The 20,085-nt window shown below is 39.4% G+C and overlaps 1 protein-coding gene across 5 annotated transcripts in view; it reads right to left on the reverse strand.

Annotated features, from left to right (window-relative positions):
* Window positions 1-1,279: 1,279 nt before the first annotated feature.
* LOC127446925 (semaphorin-5B-like) overlaps window positions 1,280-20,085 on the reverse strand; it is a 258,511-nt gene continuing 239,705 nt past the window's right edge. For 2 of the 5 annotated variants that reach the window (XM_051708258.1, XM_051708259.1), the window contains 4 exons: window positions 14,981-15,115; window positions 11,668-11,712; window positions 3,506-3,711; window positions 1,280-1,465 (listed from right to left, as the gene is read on the reverse strand). In XM_051708258.1, coding sequence (XP_051564218.1) covers window positions 1,289-1,465; window positions 3,506-3,711; window positions 11,668-11,712; window positions 14,981-15,115 — 563 coding nt within the window. In that variant the 3' untranslated portion in view covers window positions 1,280-1,288. Of the gene's footprint in view, window positions 1,466-1,934; window positions 1,973-3,505; window positions 3,712-11,667; window positions 11,713-14,980; window positions 15,116-20,085 lie in introns of all 5 variants that reach the window. The other 3 variants (XM_051708260.1, XM_051708261.1, XM_051708262.1) reach the window with 3 other exon arrangements.

Raw genomic sequence — 20,085 nt, forward strand, 5'->3', positions numbered from 1 at the left:
TAAATAAACTCTATTGTCCAACTATCCTACAGCTTTTGTCAAAACAACTGCCAAATAATTCCTTCTTTAAAATAATCATAGAAAACAAGTGCCAAGCTATCTGTATTTCCTACATTTTTCTTCATAATAAAATATAGTCCATCTTGGTTAAAACCCAGTCATATTTAATATGACCACCAAGACATACAATCACTTCATAGAACATGTTCGCTTTAGACCTTAGCATATTCCATGTTGGTGCAATATTCCTGTTTCCATGCATTCGAAGATAAAAATGGTTGTTTTCTACTTTTCCGAGAACGAATGACCATTCTTTTTGCCTTATGCTTTTGTTATGTGCTATACGTCAGCTGAAATCTATATATCCATTATGATAAGAGTCCGTTCTGAAAGGTCCCAAAATAAAGCACAATACAATAGCACCCCCACTGCGCCTATTTTAAGCTTTATTTTTTGTTGCAGCACTTGTTCCAAATGATCCAGCTAGGAGATGATTTTGTGATAACTCGTTCTCTTGTCTTGTCCTCAGAGAGTTGTAGACATGTTTCTCAAAGGTTAGAAGTCAGTGGGAATTCCTTAGATTTGCATCCAAAAATATGATAATTCTGCAGTTCTAACCAAACCTAATAATGTCAGCATTGATTGCTCTCATTGTCTTGTCTCCATCTATTCTGAAAAGAAGAGAAGGCTGCCACAGTGTGCCAAGTACAGTACATTCCTCTAATAGATATTGTTGGAGTGGTATGTGATGTCAGTAGCTCAACTGGTAGAGCATGGCGTAAGCAACGCCAAGATCATGGGTTAGTTTCCCAGGGAACACACAAACTGATAACATGTATACACTGAATGCACTGTAAGTCGCTTGGGATAGAAGTGTCTATAAAATACATAAATGTAATGTAAATAAATGAGATCAGACAAGAGCCAGAGGAATTTTGTCTTCCCACCTTTAGCTTCAGCAGAACCTCCTTTCAGTAACTGGAGCTCTACAAAGATCAATCAAGACGTCAATGCATCAAAGTCAGTGTAGCTACACAATCTTGTTCATCCTTTTAAAAACACTGGTCTTTTTCCCCATCAAACACCATAAGGCATGACGTAGGTGACATGGTCCTCTGGGGAGAGAGTAAGAGGAAAAATCAGTTGGAATGTTGGAGAAAAGCACCTAACTTTTTCCTCATCACTCAGGTGCAGGGAGTGTGTGGGTGGGAAAATTGAAGGGTTTAGGAGGTGATGTCCAGAGCAGCCTTGTCACCATGGCGATAAAGCTACGTATTGAATCCATGTCTCAGCTGTTACTGTTGTGATTATAGGTTCTGCATGGAGATGGGGAGGAGTCAGGACGGTAGTCATATTTGCCCAGCGCTGTGGGGTAGTATGTGGTGGTGTACACGTTTGTCTGCTGAAGTGGGGAAGGGAAGTAGTTAGTCCTCTCATCTGGCAGCAAATTGTTCTTATTCAGAGTCTGTGGACAAGAAACAAGGAAGGAGTTACATGAGAGAGAGACAAAACCATAGAGTATTTTCAGGTAAGTGTGCAAATCCTAGCCCAAGTTAGATACAGAAGCAGGAAAAAAATCAAACAAACAGAAAAGTGGAATAGATGTCCACAGACTGATTTTAAAGCTCTAAACTTTAATTTGCAAAAAAAAAAAAAAAAAGAAAACTACGTAACAACCAGTCAATTCTTCATCTGGTAAAACCCCAGCAGTACAGGGACAGGTAATGACCAGTGTTGGGTAAGTTACTAAAAAAAAGTAATCCACTACAAATTACTAACTACTTCTCTAAAATTGTAATCATATTACTTTACTGATTACTTCACTGAAAAGTAGTCTCTTTACTAATTACTTTACTTTTAAGTTACCTTCTAAAACACTTTTTTTTCCACAATAATTTTTTTGTTACTTTTTACATAATACATTTTAAACCTACTTGGCAACAAAGGCTGTTTGGTTGAAATGATGGTTCCTCTGATGAAAAAAAAAAAAAAGAAGATTTTTAAGCCATTTCAGAGGAAATACATTAATAGAGATATATACTGAATATTGTCAAAATCTGAAAAATATCACGATTTATTTAATTGCCCACCCCTATTGGAAACCCACCGATAGAGGCCTGAGCAACAACCTTTTGCGGTGATCACTTCTTTCTTGAACAGATCTACTCACATTGCCTGAGTCCTGACTCTCGTAATAAGTTTAGAGTGAGGAGCGGTCACAGAAGATCGATGGTAAATGTGGCAAAAGGCTCACGCATGTGTCACCGCAAGGACATGAGGTGGAGGAAGAGCGAGCCTAGCCAAACTAATTGGATGAGCTCGACGATCAGTCACAAGCAGCTGTGGGAGTCCACTGAGCGGCTGCTGCTTAAACAGCCTAATGGAGCCCATTAATAAAGACAGAGTATGTGCCAGGAACCGCGAGAAGCCAGAAGAGGCAGCTAAACAAGCAGCCAAGGGGAGAGGGAAACCAGCGGTAATCTTCAAACTATCAGTTATCCAGTGCTGCTCATTTTGGACATAACAAACGAGGGTCTTTGCTGACAGTTTAGTTTCTCCACTGTTTACAACTTTTTCTGCTTCTTGAACATAATTTTTTTGCTAGTTCACCTGTCATTTACAATGCCAAGTGTGGTAAAACCAAGTGTATTCACATGCTAATAAGACTAGAACAGCATCTGTTATCTGATGAATTGTATTTGTGTACTCATACAGATATTCATCATATAATTGCCCACATAGAATCTGTGCACTTTTTTTGTATTTTCAGCACTGATTTTGGGGAAAATTTGCAAAATAGATTTAAATATGGTAAAATGTGTGACTTGTCCCTCCTTTTCTTTAAAAAAAAAAAAAGAAAAGCAAAAATCTAGGTTACAGTGAGGCATTTACAATGGAAGTGAATGGGGCCAAGTTTTGGAGGGTTTAAAGGCAGAAATGTAAAGCTTATAATTTTGTAAAAGCACTTATATTAATTCTTTTAAAATGTGTAAATAAAATATTTGAGGTGTAAAATTGTTTGCGTAATTATGGTCGTTTTAGTGTTTACAGTGTTATGTCTTTATGGCAACAAAGTTGTAAAATCAGATATAACTTTACACAGTAAAGGTTGGTAAGCGATGTTATCACACTAAAATCATGTTAACATGCATACTGTTCCATCTCATGGCTATACTTTTGAAATAGTATTTTACTGTTAATGGATTGGCCCCTGATGGATTGACTTCCATTGTAAGTGCTTCACTGAAACCCAGATTGCTTTTTTTAAGTAAAGGAGGGATGAGTCGAAATATATTTTTCTGACTATCAACATCATGCCACAAATGCTGTCGATTTAGCTTCACTTGTATTTTAAAGAGAGCTGTTAAAGTACAACCCTGAGTAAATGATTCAGTTCACTCACTTTCTCCATTTTTATTTCACAAAATAAAACATTGAGATAAAAGCTTTCTGCGAACTGCCGTGGGACTGAAGTGAATGCGACAAAAAGGGTGACAACACTGACCTTGAACTCCATGGGTGTGTATTTTTCATTCTTTGGTGTTGTGTTTCCTTTGTAGTTGAGGTGGTTAGGAGTGGTGGGGTGGATGACAGCAGACTCCTGCGAGGGCTTGTGGAACCGCTGGCAGTACACATACACCAGGAAGGACAGCAGACCCGCACCCAGGAAACATGACACGCCGGTAGCTATCAGGTGCAGGAGAGTGAAACCTGGAACAACAAGAGAAGCCAGATTTATAGTAACTGTATGTCTGCAAATTACTGTAATATGTTGTCACTCCCAGCCAGACCTTTTATAAATCAGCTTTTCTGAATAATGAGAAATATAGTCATCCTTGTCAGTGGAATCGGAGTGATTTGGCACCATTCCTTCCCTCATCATTAGCTCTACATGTCAGTAGCCATCATCCAGCAGTAGACAGGTGCTAGAGAGTGTCTGGCTGAATAATGCAGTGCCGAGGGACAGTGCTGTGATTAGCTGGACAGTGTGATGAACCGGACAGTGTGATGAACCAGGCGTACTGCTGACCTGACCCGTAATGAGTGAGAATTGTGAACACCATTCTCCTGTCCTGCACTGCTCTAACTGGACAACGATAATTCAGGGGAGCACACTGATAAAATCATGTTCTTAATCAGTATTTTTCTCTTGTTTTCCAGAAAAATATCTAAACGTCCTGAAAGCAAGATAAATTTATTTGAAGCAAATCACATAAGATATTAAAGCTGGTTTGTGTGATTTTTGTTTTTGATGTTACAATACCTTCTCCTGTCCCAGGTTAGTCAACTATAAGCCATAAGTAGGTTGATTTCACTGAACTGTGAGAATTGTGGCTCTGTGGTGCCATCAATATATTGTTATGTTTGTTTGAGCATTCTGACTGCCCTACACAGCAACACTGATTCAACCAATGGTGTGGGTGTTGGGTGGGACTCCCTGTTTGTTTAACCAATGGAAGATTATTATTATTTTTTTAGAAAATAATCTAGAAATTACATAATTCAGACTTGTTTACATAAAATACTTGTAACTAGACAGGTAAAATTTGTCAAGACAAACTTTGATATTGACTTGACAAAGCCTTGTCTGAAAGTGTAAACTAGTTTTAAAAGTTTGAGGGATATGCAAACATTAAAATTAAGGCACTGTCACATTTACCTTTGCACGCCGAAATTCCACGGGCGAAATATGATCATCTAAATGTGAATCTGCGCAATTGTGAATTTTGCGCGATGGACTTCCGGTGGCGAAGAATTTTGCCTCTCCTATTTAACGAGGAGTTCTACTTTGGTGAACTTTGACTTGGACCAATAGGAAGTTTTGGCAGTGACCTCTGCGGATGGTACACAGCTTCACTGAATATTGGACCTGGATATCATTTTAGTGGTGAGTTTCATTTTATCTTCACTCTCCCAGAGTATAAAGTGCAGCATTAAAAAGAGTCTGCTTGGCAATTAGTTTTTTCCTGGTTTCACACACGCCTAACATCCACCTACGCCTTCTTTGCCCGCTGAATTTCACCATGCAAAGATAAATGTGACTGAGCCTTTAGACAAACAACCAGCTAGCTAGCTAAACAGAGAGAAAATTTTACCACAAAATTAAACATATACACATCACATTTAATAATTTAACAAACTATGAAAAACTGCCCTTCCTATTAGGAGAACATAAAGACTGCTGTGTGATAGCAGCACAATATGTGTCTATTTGCCACAATATGAGGAACGGTAAGTGAACTGACTTTAGTCTGTGTCTCCATTTTTTTTACTATGGCTCTTTCTTATTCTTATTAGTTGTTGTTTTTTCTTCCTCCTCTATATATATTTTATTTGTATTATTTAACATTACCATTTTACCATGAGTCGCGTGGTGCCATGCGAGGTTTGGACGTATGAACGGCGAGCTCTGCGCACTTTGATAGTTTAATACTTTTTGTGTCATAAACCGGTGAGATTCGATACACCCTGATTCTTAACTGTTCTAGGAAGACAATATGTCAAAGAATTCAAAATCCTCGGTCTCTGGAGACATCAAGACACTTACGTGCTCAAGCTGAAGCCCCTGAACAGCAGGCCGCAAGCCTGGGAGTCGATTTGGCCAGTGAGGTGAAGGAAATTCGGCGACAATTGATGAACATGTCGGCAATGCTGACGAAGGTCATTGCTGACTTGGAGGAGCTTGCTGTAATATGTCGATTGATCATTGCCATGAAGATGAAATTCACTGAGATGGTTACAAGAGTTGTGGATGTTGAGAAATGGATTGATTATATGGAGTCATTGGAGAGGGAATTAGCTGCTAACCCGCTAGTGACTTAGACGGACTTGGAGCGCATTTGGGAAAAGTTAGAAGACCTTGAGAATCGTAACCGGCGAAACAATGTCCAAATTGTTGGAATTCCTGAGGACGAAGAAAGCAGAGTGTAACAAGTTCTTAGTTCGGGTAAATGGAGGAGTCAGGAGACAGCGAAGCAGATTCAAGGTCAGTCTTTTAATCTTCAGCTTCACATACAATCGATGGTAACCGTGGCTACAGATTAAATAAAAAGAAAACAATGTTCGTGGCTGTCTCTGGATTTGTCACTCTCTCTCTCTCTCTCTCTCTGATGCTCTGGCGTGCCTTTTAAGTCTCCCTCCGCCATCACTATAATGAGAGACAGGTGTTAGAGATAATTATGAGCCAGGTGACGAGCCTTACCACTCTCCCTCTCCCACAGACCGACACATGACCATGCCCCCCATGCCACACAGAGATATGGTGAAATTCCTAGACAAGCTCCGCTGAGGGAGACAGGCACCGATCAATTCTGGCAAAATTTCTGAGGCGAGGAGTAAAGGAAGGCTTTCTTGGAAGAACCACAACATTTTCTTGTTCTTTTGTGAATTCGACAAGAGAGAAACGTGATCGATACAAGGAATGCAAGAAACTCTTTCATCAACGGAAGGTCGCTTTTGCACTGATGTTCCCGGCCAAATTGAGAATAGATGGCTGCAAAGTATTTACATGTCCCCAGCAAGCACTGTCCTTCATAAAGTCAATGGAGTAACTTGGTACTCCCGTTGCAGCCGAGTGGGCCTGACTCACTGAACATTCACTTGACCGTCCGAGGAAACTGGGCACCTTTTTTGTTTCTTTTTGTGTTGGTTCCACCTAGCGGCTAGAGTTTGTTTTGTGGAATAGCACTCCTTCGGGAGAATGTTGTGGATGAATCTGCACGTTCTTTGTGCTTATGCCTCCTATTGGTTGGAGTTTGTTTTGTGGAGTATTTCTTGCAGGACATTGGAGTGATTGGGTCATTTGTTGCACTAATGTAGCAGTCAAATGGGCCAGCTCACTGAACATTTGTTTGACTGCCTGAGGAAACTGAACAGATTTTATTTATTTATTTTTGTGCTGGTTTTACGAGCGGCTGGAGCTTGTTTTGTGGAGTAACACACCTTCGGGACAGTTATGTGGATGAAACTACACGTTCTGTGTGTTTATTCCGCCTACTGGCTGGAGTTTGTTTTATAGATTATCTTCTTTTATGTAATTCTGTCTCACAAAATTTGTATAGAAACACCAGACTTGAGCAATCCGACGGCTGGCGCTGTCATGCGCGTGGTTAATGTGCACGTTTTTCTTTTTTCTGTTTGTTTAGTTTGGGGGGAAGTTTGGGGTTTGATTGTTGCACTAATGTTGGAATGTGGTCTTTATAATTTTATTTTTGACACACAATCAATTTTTTCTAATATGTCAAAATGTCAAATGTTAATATGAGTGGATTGTCTCTCTCCACGTGGAATGTGAATGGGTTGGGGCACCCCATAAAAAAAGGAAGGTTATTTCTTTTCTTAAACGTAAGGAATATGATATAGTGTTTCTTCAAGAAACGCATCTTTCCCCGCAGGAAGCTGAAAAATTTGGGAAGATATGGGGTGGACATGTTTACCTATAGTGCTGGCTCAAGTAAGAGCAGGGGAGTCATTACATTGATAAGTAAGTATCTACAATTCAAGTGTCTCAAACAGACTGAAGATAAATTAGGAAGAGTCATTATTGTTTTAGCAGAAATTCAGGGGCAAAGGTTGATTTTGGCTAATATTTACACACCTAACTTGAAGGGATGTTGCAAGCTGCTGGCACCCCTCATGATATAATATTGGGAGGAGACTTTAATCTATTGATGGACTCAATTCTTGATCATAGTGAAGCAAAAGTGTGTAAGCCCCCTAGAGCAACACTGACGCTTCACAGAATGTGTAAAAATCTTGGTCTTACAGATATTTGGACACTTCTGAACCCATATGGGTCATACATTCTTTTCATCAGTCCATAAGATTTATTCTAGAATAGATTAATTTTTTATATCTCAGTCCCTCATTTCATCTGTTGTTGATTGCTCAATTGGAAACATCTTAGTCTCAGACCACGCCCTGGTGAGTTTAGAGATGTTGCCACATACGGAGAAAAATAAATCATATACTTTAAAATCCTGAATTCCAACAAATGTTAAAGGCTGAAATCAATGTTTATATGGAGACCAACTGGTTCTCAGTATCCTCTGTGGGCATGGTTTGGGAGGCACTTAAGGTGGTTCTTAGTGGTCGGATCATACAGTATGCCTCCTTCACCAAAAAATCCAAAGCACGAGAACTCGTGGAGTTGGAAGGGAATATTAAAAGTGCTGAGATAACCTTGGAAGAGCTTGGCGAGGTAATTAAGGCCTTGCCTACAGGCAAGGCTCTGGGGCCAGATGGCTTTGCTGCTGAATTTTTTAGATCTTATGCTACAGAATTGGCTCCACTTTTGTTAGAAGTTTATACGGAATCATTAAAGAATGGAAAGCTTCCACCAACCATGACACAAGCCCGGATCAGTCTAATTCTTAACAAAGGACAAAGATCCAAGCGAGAAAGAGTTACAATCTAATTTCCCTGATCCAGCTAGACGTAAAAATATTGTCAAAAATTCTGGCTAACCGATTAAGTAAAGTTATGACTCCTCTTATAGATCAGGTGGGGTTTATACAGGGCCGTAGCTCTTCTGATAACATTAGGCATTTCATCAATATCATGTGGTCAGTGGGAATGATCAGACTCCAGTCTCTGCCATCTCACTTGACGCCGAAAAAGCGTTTGATATGGTAGAATATGATTATCTTTTTAAGATTTTGGAAATATATAGGTTTGGGAATACTTTTATTGGATGGATTAAGTTACTTTATAGATACCCGTTAGTGGCGGTACAAACAAATAGATTAATTTCAAATTATTTTACTCTGAATAGGGGCACCCAGCATTATTCCCCATTATTGTTCTGTCTTGCCCTGGAACCATTAGCAGCCGCGATAAGAAAGGAAGATGATTTTCCAGGGGTGAAGGCGGGAGGTATGGCGCATAAGCTTTTGCTCTATGCGGATTATATTTTATTATTCGTCTTCGAGCCCACTAAATCTATGCCTTGCCTCCACTGAATTATTAATTCCTTTTCTAAGTTCTCAGGATACAGAGTCAATTGGTCTAAATCCGAAGCTTTGGCTCTGACAAAAGTGTCCAGAGTGTTTAATTCAGACATTTATTTAAATGTTACCTCGAGCATATGGCTGAACCCAAAATTATGTATTAATAAGTCCCCTTTCTGCTGGTCAGAGTGGATTGTGAGGAAGGTTAATACGCTCGGTGACCTATATGAGAGTGGAGTGTTGAGATCCTTTGAAAATTTGGTTCAACATTTTGGGATCCCCAGATCTCAGTTCTTTAGGATTTTTTCAGCTGCGCCATCTGCTCTGTACTATTTTTGGGAGTAGCATACACTCCCCTAGAGCAGCAGATACACTGGGAGTGGTGATTACTGCTTTTTGAAAAGGTCATGAGGCATCAGTGTATTACTCCCTGCTAATTCAGAGTCTGGGGGATGGAGCTTTAACTTCTATCAAGAGATTATGGGAGAAAGATTTAAACTTGGTATTGGAGGAGGGAGTGTGGGCTAGGATTCTAAAAAACATCAAGTCTGTATCTAGAGATGCAAGGGTGCACCTTATGCAATTCAAGGTTTTACATACATTCTATTGGACCCCCTCTAGATTGTATAGGCTTGGTCTTAAAGACAAACCCACCTGCTGGCGATGCCAATCAGAAAATGGAGACACAACCCATGTTTTTTGGGGATGTGTTAAGATCCAAAAATTTTGGTTGAAGGTTCAGAGTTTTGTGTGTGATGTGTTGGGCACTCAGGTTTCGTTTTGCCCCAGACTCTGTATTTTAGGCGATGGTGCGGTCATCAAAATAGGAGATAAACACACAAAAAATTGGGTTCTGACCAGTGTTATGACAGGCAGTGTTTTAAGGGGATGGAAGTCGGCTGGAGCGCCCTCATTTCTGGAGTGGTGCATGGAGATGGAGAGGGTGGCTGCTTTCCAGGAGGTGTCATATAGAAGGCTGGGGATCTGGGATTCATTTGATGGGAAATGGGGCAGTTATTTGGAGTTTTAGGGGGACTCTCGGGCAGGGGCTGTGGAGAGAGAGGCTTTAGATGTGTATGATTATTATATTCTTTTTTTAAATTATAATTACTTTTGTGTGTGTGTGTGTGTGTGTGTACTTATGTGTGAACACGGGGATGTTCGTTGGGGGTTGGGGTGGCGTTGGTGATTGCGGAGGGGGAGGGGTAGTAGAGGGAGTTGATGTTGATTCAATGTATATTTGTTTTGTTTTTCTTTGTCAACTATTTGAATCAATAAAAAAATTTAACAGGAAAAAAAACATTACCATTTTACCCTATTTTTCAAGTATACATTGTATATTTCTTTATTATTATTATTATTATTATTATATAATGTACATTGTTTTGCACTGTCTTCATTTTGCAGTCTTATTTGTATATGCATCTCAGCTGTAAATGCATTGGCAATCTGAATGTACAAATATTTGTCATGCCAATAAAGCACCTAAAAACTGAAACTGAAAAAACTGAGAAAGAGAGAGAGAGAGTGAGAGTGAACAACGGCGGATTAAATGCCTTTTGTGTGTTTGTTCACATTTCAATTTTGACAGTGGGAGTTTGAATTAACGAGCATTCCGTTGACCCATTTGAACATTCCGTCAATGTAAGTCTATGGGATTTTTCTGATTTGTGACATCCACTGAGTGAAAATTATTAGTCCAATGAGAAAGACAATACATAGCACACTATTCCAGAATAGTCTGAAGGTCTGTGCCAAGTTTGTGGGTGTAACTTGAAAGCTTTAGGACGAGTTAGTGTGTGAAATTTTGGTCTTGGTTTAGGGATTTTGAAATAACCCTAAGCAATGTTTGTAGAATAACAGTATGTTGGCTTTCTCAAGCCAACATATTAAGCTTATTTTCTTACCCTATTTGCACAATGTTTTCTTTTTTTTGTTAAGCATAAATCTAACTTTTTTTGATGAGGTTTATGCCTAAAACAAACAAACAAAACAAAACAAAACAATTTGTGAATATAGTAAAGAAAAATAAACTTAATTCAAGATACATTCTGAAATAAGTCTTATTATCTTACACAGTTTTGCTTTTCAGTTACATTTATCTTTTTTAAAGAATGTTTATATATTTTCACTGGAAAGCAAGACAAAATTTTTTTTTTTTTTGCAGTTCACCACTGCTAGATCATGAGCACGATAGTTCAGGCTGCCACCTTGAGGACCACCAAACTGGCACCGATGTACCATCACTGAGGGCAGCTATTGTCCACTGTGGCATGGATTGGCAACCTAAAAAGCACCACTGTACCCCCTCGTGTATATTTCATCTAAAGTTGTGTGCACTGGAACGAGAGCAACACTGCATTGGGGAGCAGCAAGCACTGCATGGCAAGGGAAATCATGTCAACTCAGAAGTGTGAACGATGGAGTTCACCCACTTTCACCTCATACCTCTCCTCTATTCTCACCCATCACCCCATCCTGTCTCTTGTTTGCATTTAAGAGGGGGCACCAAGAGAGATTCCAGTACTTCCTGAGTTGTGGATGAAAATAAGCTTACGTGAAACATAAAAACAAGCAGCACATCGCTACATGTCTTCATACAATCACTTTAGTGCACATGCGCAAGCACATACTAGCATGCAACCACAGATCTGCCATGAACACATTAGAAACACATTGGGGTTTCATCACAAAAGAACGCAGCTGTCAAGGCACTTACCCCAACATGGCTGGTCTTTGTCATAACTAGATGCTGGGAGAATTGCTGTGGACAGAGCAAAAGATACATAGTTAGGGGCTGTTCACAGAGGATGTGTTCTTGCTTTTAAAAATAGCTAGATGAAGTGCAGAGGATTGGAATGCAGGGATCTTGAGACGTTTTTAAAAGTTAAACTTCTTTAAACTTGACAGAGCATTTTTTTTTTTTTTTTTTTTTTTTTTTTTCCTTTTTCTCCCAATTTGGAATGCCCAATTCCCAATGTGCTTTTAAGTCCTCGTGGTCATGTAGTGATTTGCCTCTGTCTGGGTGGTGGAGGACGAATCCCAGTTGCCTCTGCGTCTGAGATCGTCAATCTGTGCATCTTATCACGTGGCTTGTTGAGCGCATTGCCACGGAGACATAGCGCGTGTGGAGGCTTCACGCCATCCACCGCGGCATCTGCGCTCAACTCACCACGCGCCCCACCGAGAACAAACCACATTATAGCGACCATGAGGAGTTTACCCCATGTGACTCTACCCTCCCTAACAACCGGGCCAATTTGGTTGCTTAGGAGACCTGGCTGGAGTCACTCAGCATGCCCTGGGATTCGAACTAGCAAGCTAGCGAACTCCAGGGGTGGTAGCAAGCGTATTTTACCACTGAGCTACCCAGGCCCCCTAATACCAAGTTTATTGTGTGAGATGCTGAAAAACAGCACGATTTGTTACAATGGTAAAATATGTCAATCTAGAGCAGTGGACATTAAGTGGTAACCCAACACAGTACCAAATCTGTTTAGCATTTTAAAAAAATAAATAAATAAATAAATAGTGAAATGTTATAATATTTCCATGAACTGCATAGGCCCAACAATATGCAAAATTATTAAAATGACATAGACTAAATAGGTAAATAGAAATGTTGTAAATGCATAAACAGTAGAAGTGTTAATTACCTGTTAAGCCATTTATAATGTCTGTTTTTTTAATGGAGTCAGATGGATGCAAGAGCATGTCCTGTGTGAACTGCCCCTAACACAACACCTTGTTTTGGCTCCATTTTGTTGAATTTGAGCCAAAACGCCAATCATCCACCACCTTATCGCACTCTGCTCTCTCCTTGAAAAAAGCAAACTTCCTGGAACTTGGGCAATTCAAAGAGCTATAGATCAGAGAAGTGAGGAGACGGTCTACTGTTTTATTCCTGAAGAATCTGCAGGGCAGCAGTGACAAAGCAAAGTAAATGGCATTTTCCATTAAGTACTCAAATACCCCAAGTATTCAGGAATTATTATCTTGATAAATCTGCACTCATGAAAATGTTCATAAAACAACTGAGTGCTAACTGCATGGCTAAACTTGCTTTTTATGCTTGTTTAGAGTCAGGGTTATTATAATTTTGAATACATTTTTAAATTTAGGTTAGCATTCACTCTATGACTGTTAGCTTTAGTTTAGTTTTTGTGTTTAGTCTAAGTGTAGTTTTTTAGTACATTTATTTTTTTAATATATGTTTTTATTTTATTTATAAAATATTTTTTTTTATTCATTTATTTTTTTATTATTGATTATTTTAGTAGTGTTTGTCTAGTTTCAATTTAGTTTGAGTTTTCCTGTATTATATATATATATATATATATATCAGTATGTTTTTCAGTAAAAAAAACAAAATAAAAAAAAAAACAGCATGTATTCATTTTTATTTTATTATTCAAATAATATTTTAGCCTATTTTAAAGATTTACGCATTTCAATTTCACAACAAAATTCCATCAACTTGATTTGTGTAATGTTTAACTAAATTAATTAAATAAACTAAAATATTTAGTTACTTTTTCAAAGATTACTCAATTAAATGATGGAATATTGTTATGAAACTGAAATACATAAATCTTAAATAATATTTTTGAGTGCATGTTATCATTTAAAAACATTTAACGGCATTACATTTCTCAAGGCTGTCTAGTGTTATCACTATCTAGTTGAATTTTCAGGTTTAATAAAGGTGGGTTTCAAATTTTAAAGCGTCTTAAAAACTAAAATTAATTAATGGTCATTTTTATTCAAGTTTAGTTAGATTTAGAGTCATGAAAATGCATTTTAGTGTAGTTAAAATTTTTACCAATTTACCAGTTAGTTTCCATTTAGTTTTTATTACTTATCATAACACTGTTTAGAGTAAAAATTCATCTTGGTTAATGAGGTGCATTTCAATGGGAATGCCATTTCTCACAGCTGCAATAGTGTCTAAGTCTCAGATTGTGTGGAGATTCTCCTTGATCTCCACACAGTCTGAGACACCTTAGGATTTAGAACCCGTTTCCCAAAATTGGAGAGAAATTCGATGTGATGCTGCCTTGTGGCATAACATTAATATTAATTAGAGTGCCTGATTCACTTGATATTCCGCTCTGATAACTTGAATTCTTGCAGGCTGGGAGCATTCAGTTCTTCTCTTTAAACACTTCCACTCCACCAGTCGGAGTAATGAATAACCGCCAGTAAACACATTACATCCAGTCGATTAAAACAACAGCAGGTTTGACAGGATATAAAAGTGCATGTGTATTTAATAATAGAAACATTGCAACTGGGAAAACCTTTACTTCATGATGAAATAGTCGGACAGGGTGTGAATATATATGTTAGTGTGTGTGTGTGAAGGGGAGTTCGCACATACAGCAATCTGCAGCGATAAAGCAACCTGAAGTCGTTAATTTTTAATAGCGATTTCCGGCTACATGAGTGACACAGAACATTGGTGATGTGATGTAGGCATGTCTAGCGAAAAGTTTAACTTTATGCAAATGAGCAGTAATGTAGTGACAACCAATAAGAGTGAAGAACCAGTAGCTCATGTGATCCATCACCTGTGAGATACTGTAGTTAAGTTTAGGCAGGACGGAGGTGAAGTTACTGAGCTATTTTACAGTTCTATATGTTTTGTCTCTTCCCACATACAGTGATATAATAAAAGAAATGATGGACATGAAAAACTATGTCAGAAATTGTTGGCATTCTGTGAGAGTTTGATTTATGCATGGATAATTATTCAACTTGTTCATGATATGATGTATTATGCATTACTGCAATTTATATGCAAACCCTTTTCCCTGCAGAATGTAAATTTTCACAGCAAGAAACAAGATTTATTGTCAAAATAGAACAACATCTTATTTTTACTGGCTTTACATCTCCAGTAATTTATGGCCAGTTACGCAGCCCACCAATAAAGTTAGGGCATCTAGCGGCAGGAACGCCTACTAACAAATAGTACAGTCACTGTATGTGTGAACAAGACATGAGAGTGTTTGTATATATAACTCTCTCACCTGGGATCTCATTGCAGTCTCGGTGTTGGGTTCTGTTTCCCACACATGGCATGGCCTGAGCCCCACACACTCGACTGCGCAGCTGCAAGCCCGAGTCATCACATTCAGACCACACCGACCAGGCCATCCACCCACCTGCACACAGACATGGTCTTAAACACAATCTAATCAGAGCAATGCCGACTCAATGGCCCACCCACACACATAAAACAAACACCACCCTTAAACACACGGGAAGGCAAAAATAATCAGGCGACACTTTCAGAGCAAGTGTATAAAGAATTTAACTTTGATTCAAAATGTATTTGCTTGCTGGGAAAATCCAATCTACAAACATACGCATTCCTTTCATGTTTCAGCTTTATAGATGCTTGTTTAGACCATACGCAATCTTACAATTCTCTCAAAGCCTAACAAGAATTTGTCATTTATGAGGGGGCCCGAAAGGGGTCGAATGTTTCAGTCTAAGATCCAAAAGACTTTATTATCAGTAGCAACAAGTCCCAGCACATATCCTGCCATTTTGGAAAATCAAGTGGCACAAAAATTATGCAAGACAGCCTAGATAACTTTTACATCTATCTTCATTTACTTTACTTAAGCAACTTCTGGCTCAACCAATGCCGTCTCTTTGTGGTGGGAGTACAGGTCTCTTATTGTCTGAATGATAGTAGACAAGGGTCAGAGCAGAAGTGATTGAGAAACCTTTTTAAAAACAATCATAATAACAAAAATAGCTGCAGGCCAAGCACCAAAATAGCAAGCACTGCACCATACTAAACAGGACACAAATAACACATAGACCGATTATGACACCCAAAGCGAGCCAACACCACTTTGTAAGTCGCCCTAGGGCAGGATCAAAGCCGTACCTCGCCGCTTCACATTTCTGCACACTATCTACTTCACCATGCTGCCACAGGGCTAACAGCCACCAAAAGGACATACCAATCTGAGAGTCAGCAAAGCCAAGCACAGTCACTCCAATTAAACTTTTTATTGGCGTAACTTTTTAACAAAGATGAAAATCTAAATTCTGTTCAGTCATTTCTGTACGGCTTAGGCAGAAGATCATCTGATACATACACTATACTGCCAAAAGTATTCGCTCATCTGCCTTTAGATGCATATGAACTTAAGTGACATCCCATTCTTAATCCATAGGGTTTAATATGATGTCGGCCCACCCTTTGCAGCTATAACAGCTTCAACTCTTCTGGGAAGGCTTTCCACAAGGTTTAGGAGTGTGTTTATGGGAATTTTTGACCATTCTTCCAGAAGCGCATTTGTGAGGTCAGACACTGATGTTGGACGAGAAGGCCTGGCTTGCAGTCTTCACTCTAATTCATCCCAAAGGTGCTCTATCGGGTTGAGGTCAGGACTCTGTGCAGGCCAGTCAAGTTCTTCCACACCAAACTCACTCATCCATGTCTTTATGGACCTTGGTTTGTGCACTGGTGTGCAGTCATGTTGGAACAGGAAGGGCCATCCCCAAACTGTTCCCACAAAGTTGGGAGCATGGAATTGTCCAAAATCTCTTGGTATGCTGAAGCATTCAGAGTTCCTTTCACTGGAACTAAGGGGCCAAGCCCAGCTCCTGAAAAACAACCCCACACCATAATCCCCCCTCCACCAAACTTCACAGTTGGCACAATGCAGTCAGACAAGTACCGTTCTCCTGGCAACCGCCAAACCCAGACTCGTCCATCAGATTGCCAGATGGAGAAGCGTGATTCGTCACTCCAGAGAACGCGTCTCCACTGCTCTAGAGTCCAGTGGCGGCGTGCTTTACACCACTGCATCCAACGCTTTGCATTGCACTTGGTGATGTATGGCTTGGATGCATCTGCTCGGCCATGGAAACCCATTCCATGAAGCTCTCTACGCACTGTTCTTGAGCTAATCTGAAGGCCACATGAACTTTGGAGGTCTGTAGCGATTGAATCTGCAGAAAGTTGGCGACCTCTGCGCACTATGCGCCTCAGCATCCGCTGACCCCGCTCTGTCATTTTACGTGGCCTACCACTTTGTGGCTGAGTTGCTGTCATTCCCAATCGCTTCCACTTTGTTATAATACCACTGACAGTTGACTGTGGAATATTTAGTAGCGAGGAAATTTCACGACTGGACTTGTTGCACAGGTGGCATCCTATCACAGTACCACGCTGGAATTCACTGAGCTCCTGAGAGCGGCCCATTCTTTCACAAATGTTTGTAGAAGCAGTCTGCATGCCTAGGTGCTTCATTTTATACACCTGTGGCCATGGAAGTGATTGGAACACCTGAATTCAATTATTTGGATGGGTGAGCGAATACTTTTGGCAATATAGTGTATTTTACAGGAGGAGTAGCGAAAAAACCATAAAAGCCAAACCCAACATGGCAGCCATTGTAATAGGTGGAGTTCTAATGTAAGTGCTGCATTAAAATCACCATGAGAAGGGTAATAAGAACCTAGAATTCTCTAGACCAAACAGTTCAAAAGTTAGAAGCGAAAGAAAAGTACATTTTTTAGTTTTGGTGGTAGTGCTATAGAGTTTGGCCTAGAGACCCCAAACCTGGTGTGGGGGATAATCATAAAAACCCCTATTAGAGTGTGCCAAATATGATCATTTTCCTATGTACGCTTTATAGTGCTGCCTTAAACTCCCATTAGGGGGAAAAGGAAGAAGAGAAATAAGAATACCTGCAAGCAGAATTTATCATGGATAAGCCCTAAAACTTTTCAGAAAGCACAATACACAGACCCAAAATACAATAGAAAATCAGCTGTAAGAACCCACAACCAATGGAACTGTAGTCCAGAATTTTCACACTTTGCCACTCAGGTGACATGTGCCATGATTGGCAAAGAGACTTGACAATTTTAGTCAGCACACGAGTGCGGGTTATCTTTTGAACTATAGGTGGTTGTGGCAGCGGGGGCGTGGTCGAGCGTCCGCCAGTGTAACAAGGAAGGACACCGGGAACTGGATTCTTCAAACACAGGTAGGGAACTTTTAATTGACCACTTCTCTGGTTTACAGCTTCACAATAACACATCAGCTTCACACTAACTCATCAGCTTTACACTAACACATCAGCTTCACAATAACACATTAGCTTCACAGTAAGGCTCTCGACCCAGTCTCACTCTCTCGATCTGGCACTGGCATGGTCCTTTTATGCCACTCTCCCCAATCTCACTACAATTAGAGACAGGTCTTAGTCATAATTTGGCTCAGGTGTATGCACCCTTACCGCTCTCTCTCTCCCGAAGGACGCTCGACCACGCCCCCACTGCCACAGTGGTGCTGTCTCCAAACTGCTCAAATATCCTCAGGTAATTATGTCGATGATGCATACCAATGTTTTGTTTTGTTTTTTTTATCCGACAATGCATTCAAAAGTTTTATCACTTTTTAATCAAATTAAATATGACAGAGAGGCAGTATGGCCAATATTGGAAAAACTGGTATAGACAAAATATGCATAACCCATAGACACCAACCTAGGACATACGGTTCAAAAGTTACGTGCAAAAATAGCCATTTTTGACATTTCTTGACTCATAGTTGGCGCTGTCACCAAACTTTGCATGTAACCTAAGATCATGGTCCTAATGAAGCATATCAAGTTTCGTTTCGATAGGACAAAGGATGTCTAGATACAGCCTCACTTCCTGTTTCACATCGACCTTGTTAAATTTGCCTTGCTGTATCTTTTAAACAAAGGAGAAAATACAATTCCTGTATCATCATTTCTGCATGGCTAGGTATGGAGATTATTTTGAAACACTGTTCGGATGAATCAGACCAAGTTTGAAGGACAAGAAAAGCTTAAACTGTTCGTCATAATACAAGATGGCGACTACTGTAATGGCCAGAGTTTTAAGGTAAATTGTCAGAAGGAGCGGAATTCACCTTCCGTGCTTGGCCCCTAATAAGAAAACGAACAGATACAATAGGTGCCACAGTACCTTACGTGCTTGGCCCCTAATTACTTATCACCAATAACACTCCTCATGTGAAGCACAGGGGAGATTTGAATCACAGTAATTTACTATACACTGCAAAAAATAACTTTCCTTACTGAGTATTTCTGTCTTATTTTTCATCCTTAAAACAAGAAAAATTACTTGACATAAGATAGCAAGGTAAGACAAAAGGGTAACACTTTATAATAATGGTCCATCATTAATAGGTAATTATGCAGGAATTAATGCAGGACAAATGAGTAGTACTACATTAACACTTTAGTTAGTTATTACTATTAACTAATATGAAAACATGATTAACTAATCACTAATTAACAGTTAGCTGATGACTGAGGTAGTTCACTGTTAGGTATATATAATTACTGAATTTGATTTGCCTCATTGAGAACTATTAACTAACTATGGCTAATTTAAAATAACTACTAATTAATTACTACTAAAAACACGTGTCTAAAATGTGAACGATTAAGTTTTCATTGTGAACAAGATCATGAAATGCGCTTTCAGAGAAACATGCATCTCATATGCGTTCTTTGTGGAAATTGTTTAAGAACGTAATAGCATGCTAAATCAAGGCTACAGTGTTTGGTAGAGTATCATAGTCAGATAACCTTACAGAAATGTAGGGATGTATGTGCCCAACCTGTGTATTCCTTGGGATATCTCTTCTATTCATTACAAATTATTAACTTCGGCATGTTATATATTGCTGGAGATCTTTTTTAATAAATTTGGTAACCCATAAGTAATGAGTCAAGTGTTACCACATAAATATGAAGGAATTACTAATGATCTAGACCAGGGGTGTCAAACTCAGTTCCTGGAGGGCCGCAGCCCTGCAGAGTTTAGTTCCAGCCCTGCTCCAAAATGTCTCCTTGTTATCTTCAAGCACTCCTGAAGACCTTGATTAGCTGCTTCAGGTGTGTTTAATTAGGGTTGGAGCTAAACTCTGCTGGATTGTGGCCCTCCAGGAACCGAGTCTGACACCCCTGATCTAGACCATTATTTTAAAGTGAGGGTCATGGTAATGCATTATTAATGAATGAGATCTTACTGTTTCCTTCCTTGGGAGTTAAAGGGTATCCGGACCATTATTATAATGTGAAAACACATTATAAACCATTAATAG

The sequence above is a fragment of the Myxocyprinus asiaticus genome, chromosome 10 (assembly GCF_019703515.2).
Source record: "Myxocyprinus asiaticus isolate MX2 ecotype Aquarium Trade chromosome 10, UBuf_Myxa_2, whole genome shotgun sequence".
NCBI classification, from domain to species: domain Eukaryota; kingdom Metazoa; phylum Chordata; class Actinopteri; order Cypriniformes; family Catostomidae; genus Myxocyprinus; species Myxocyprinus asiaticus.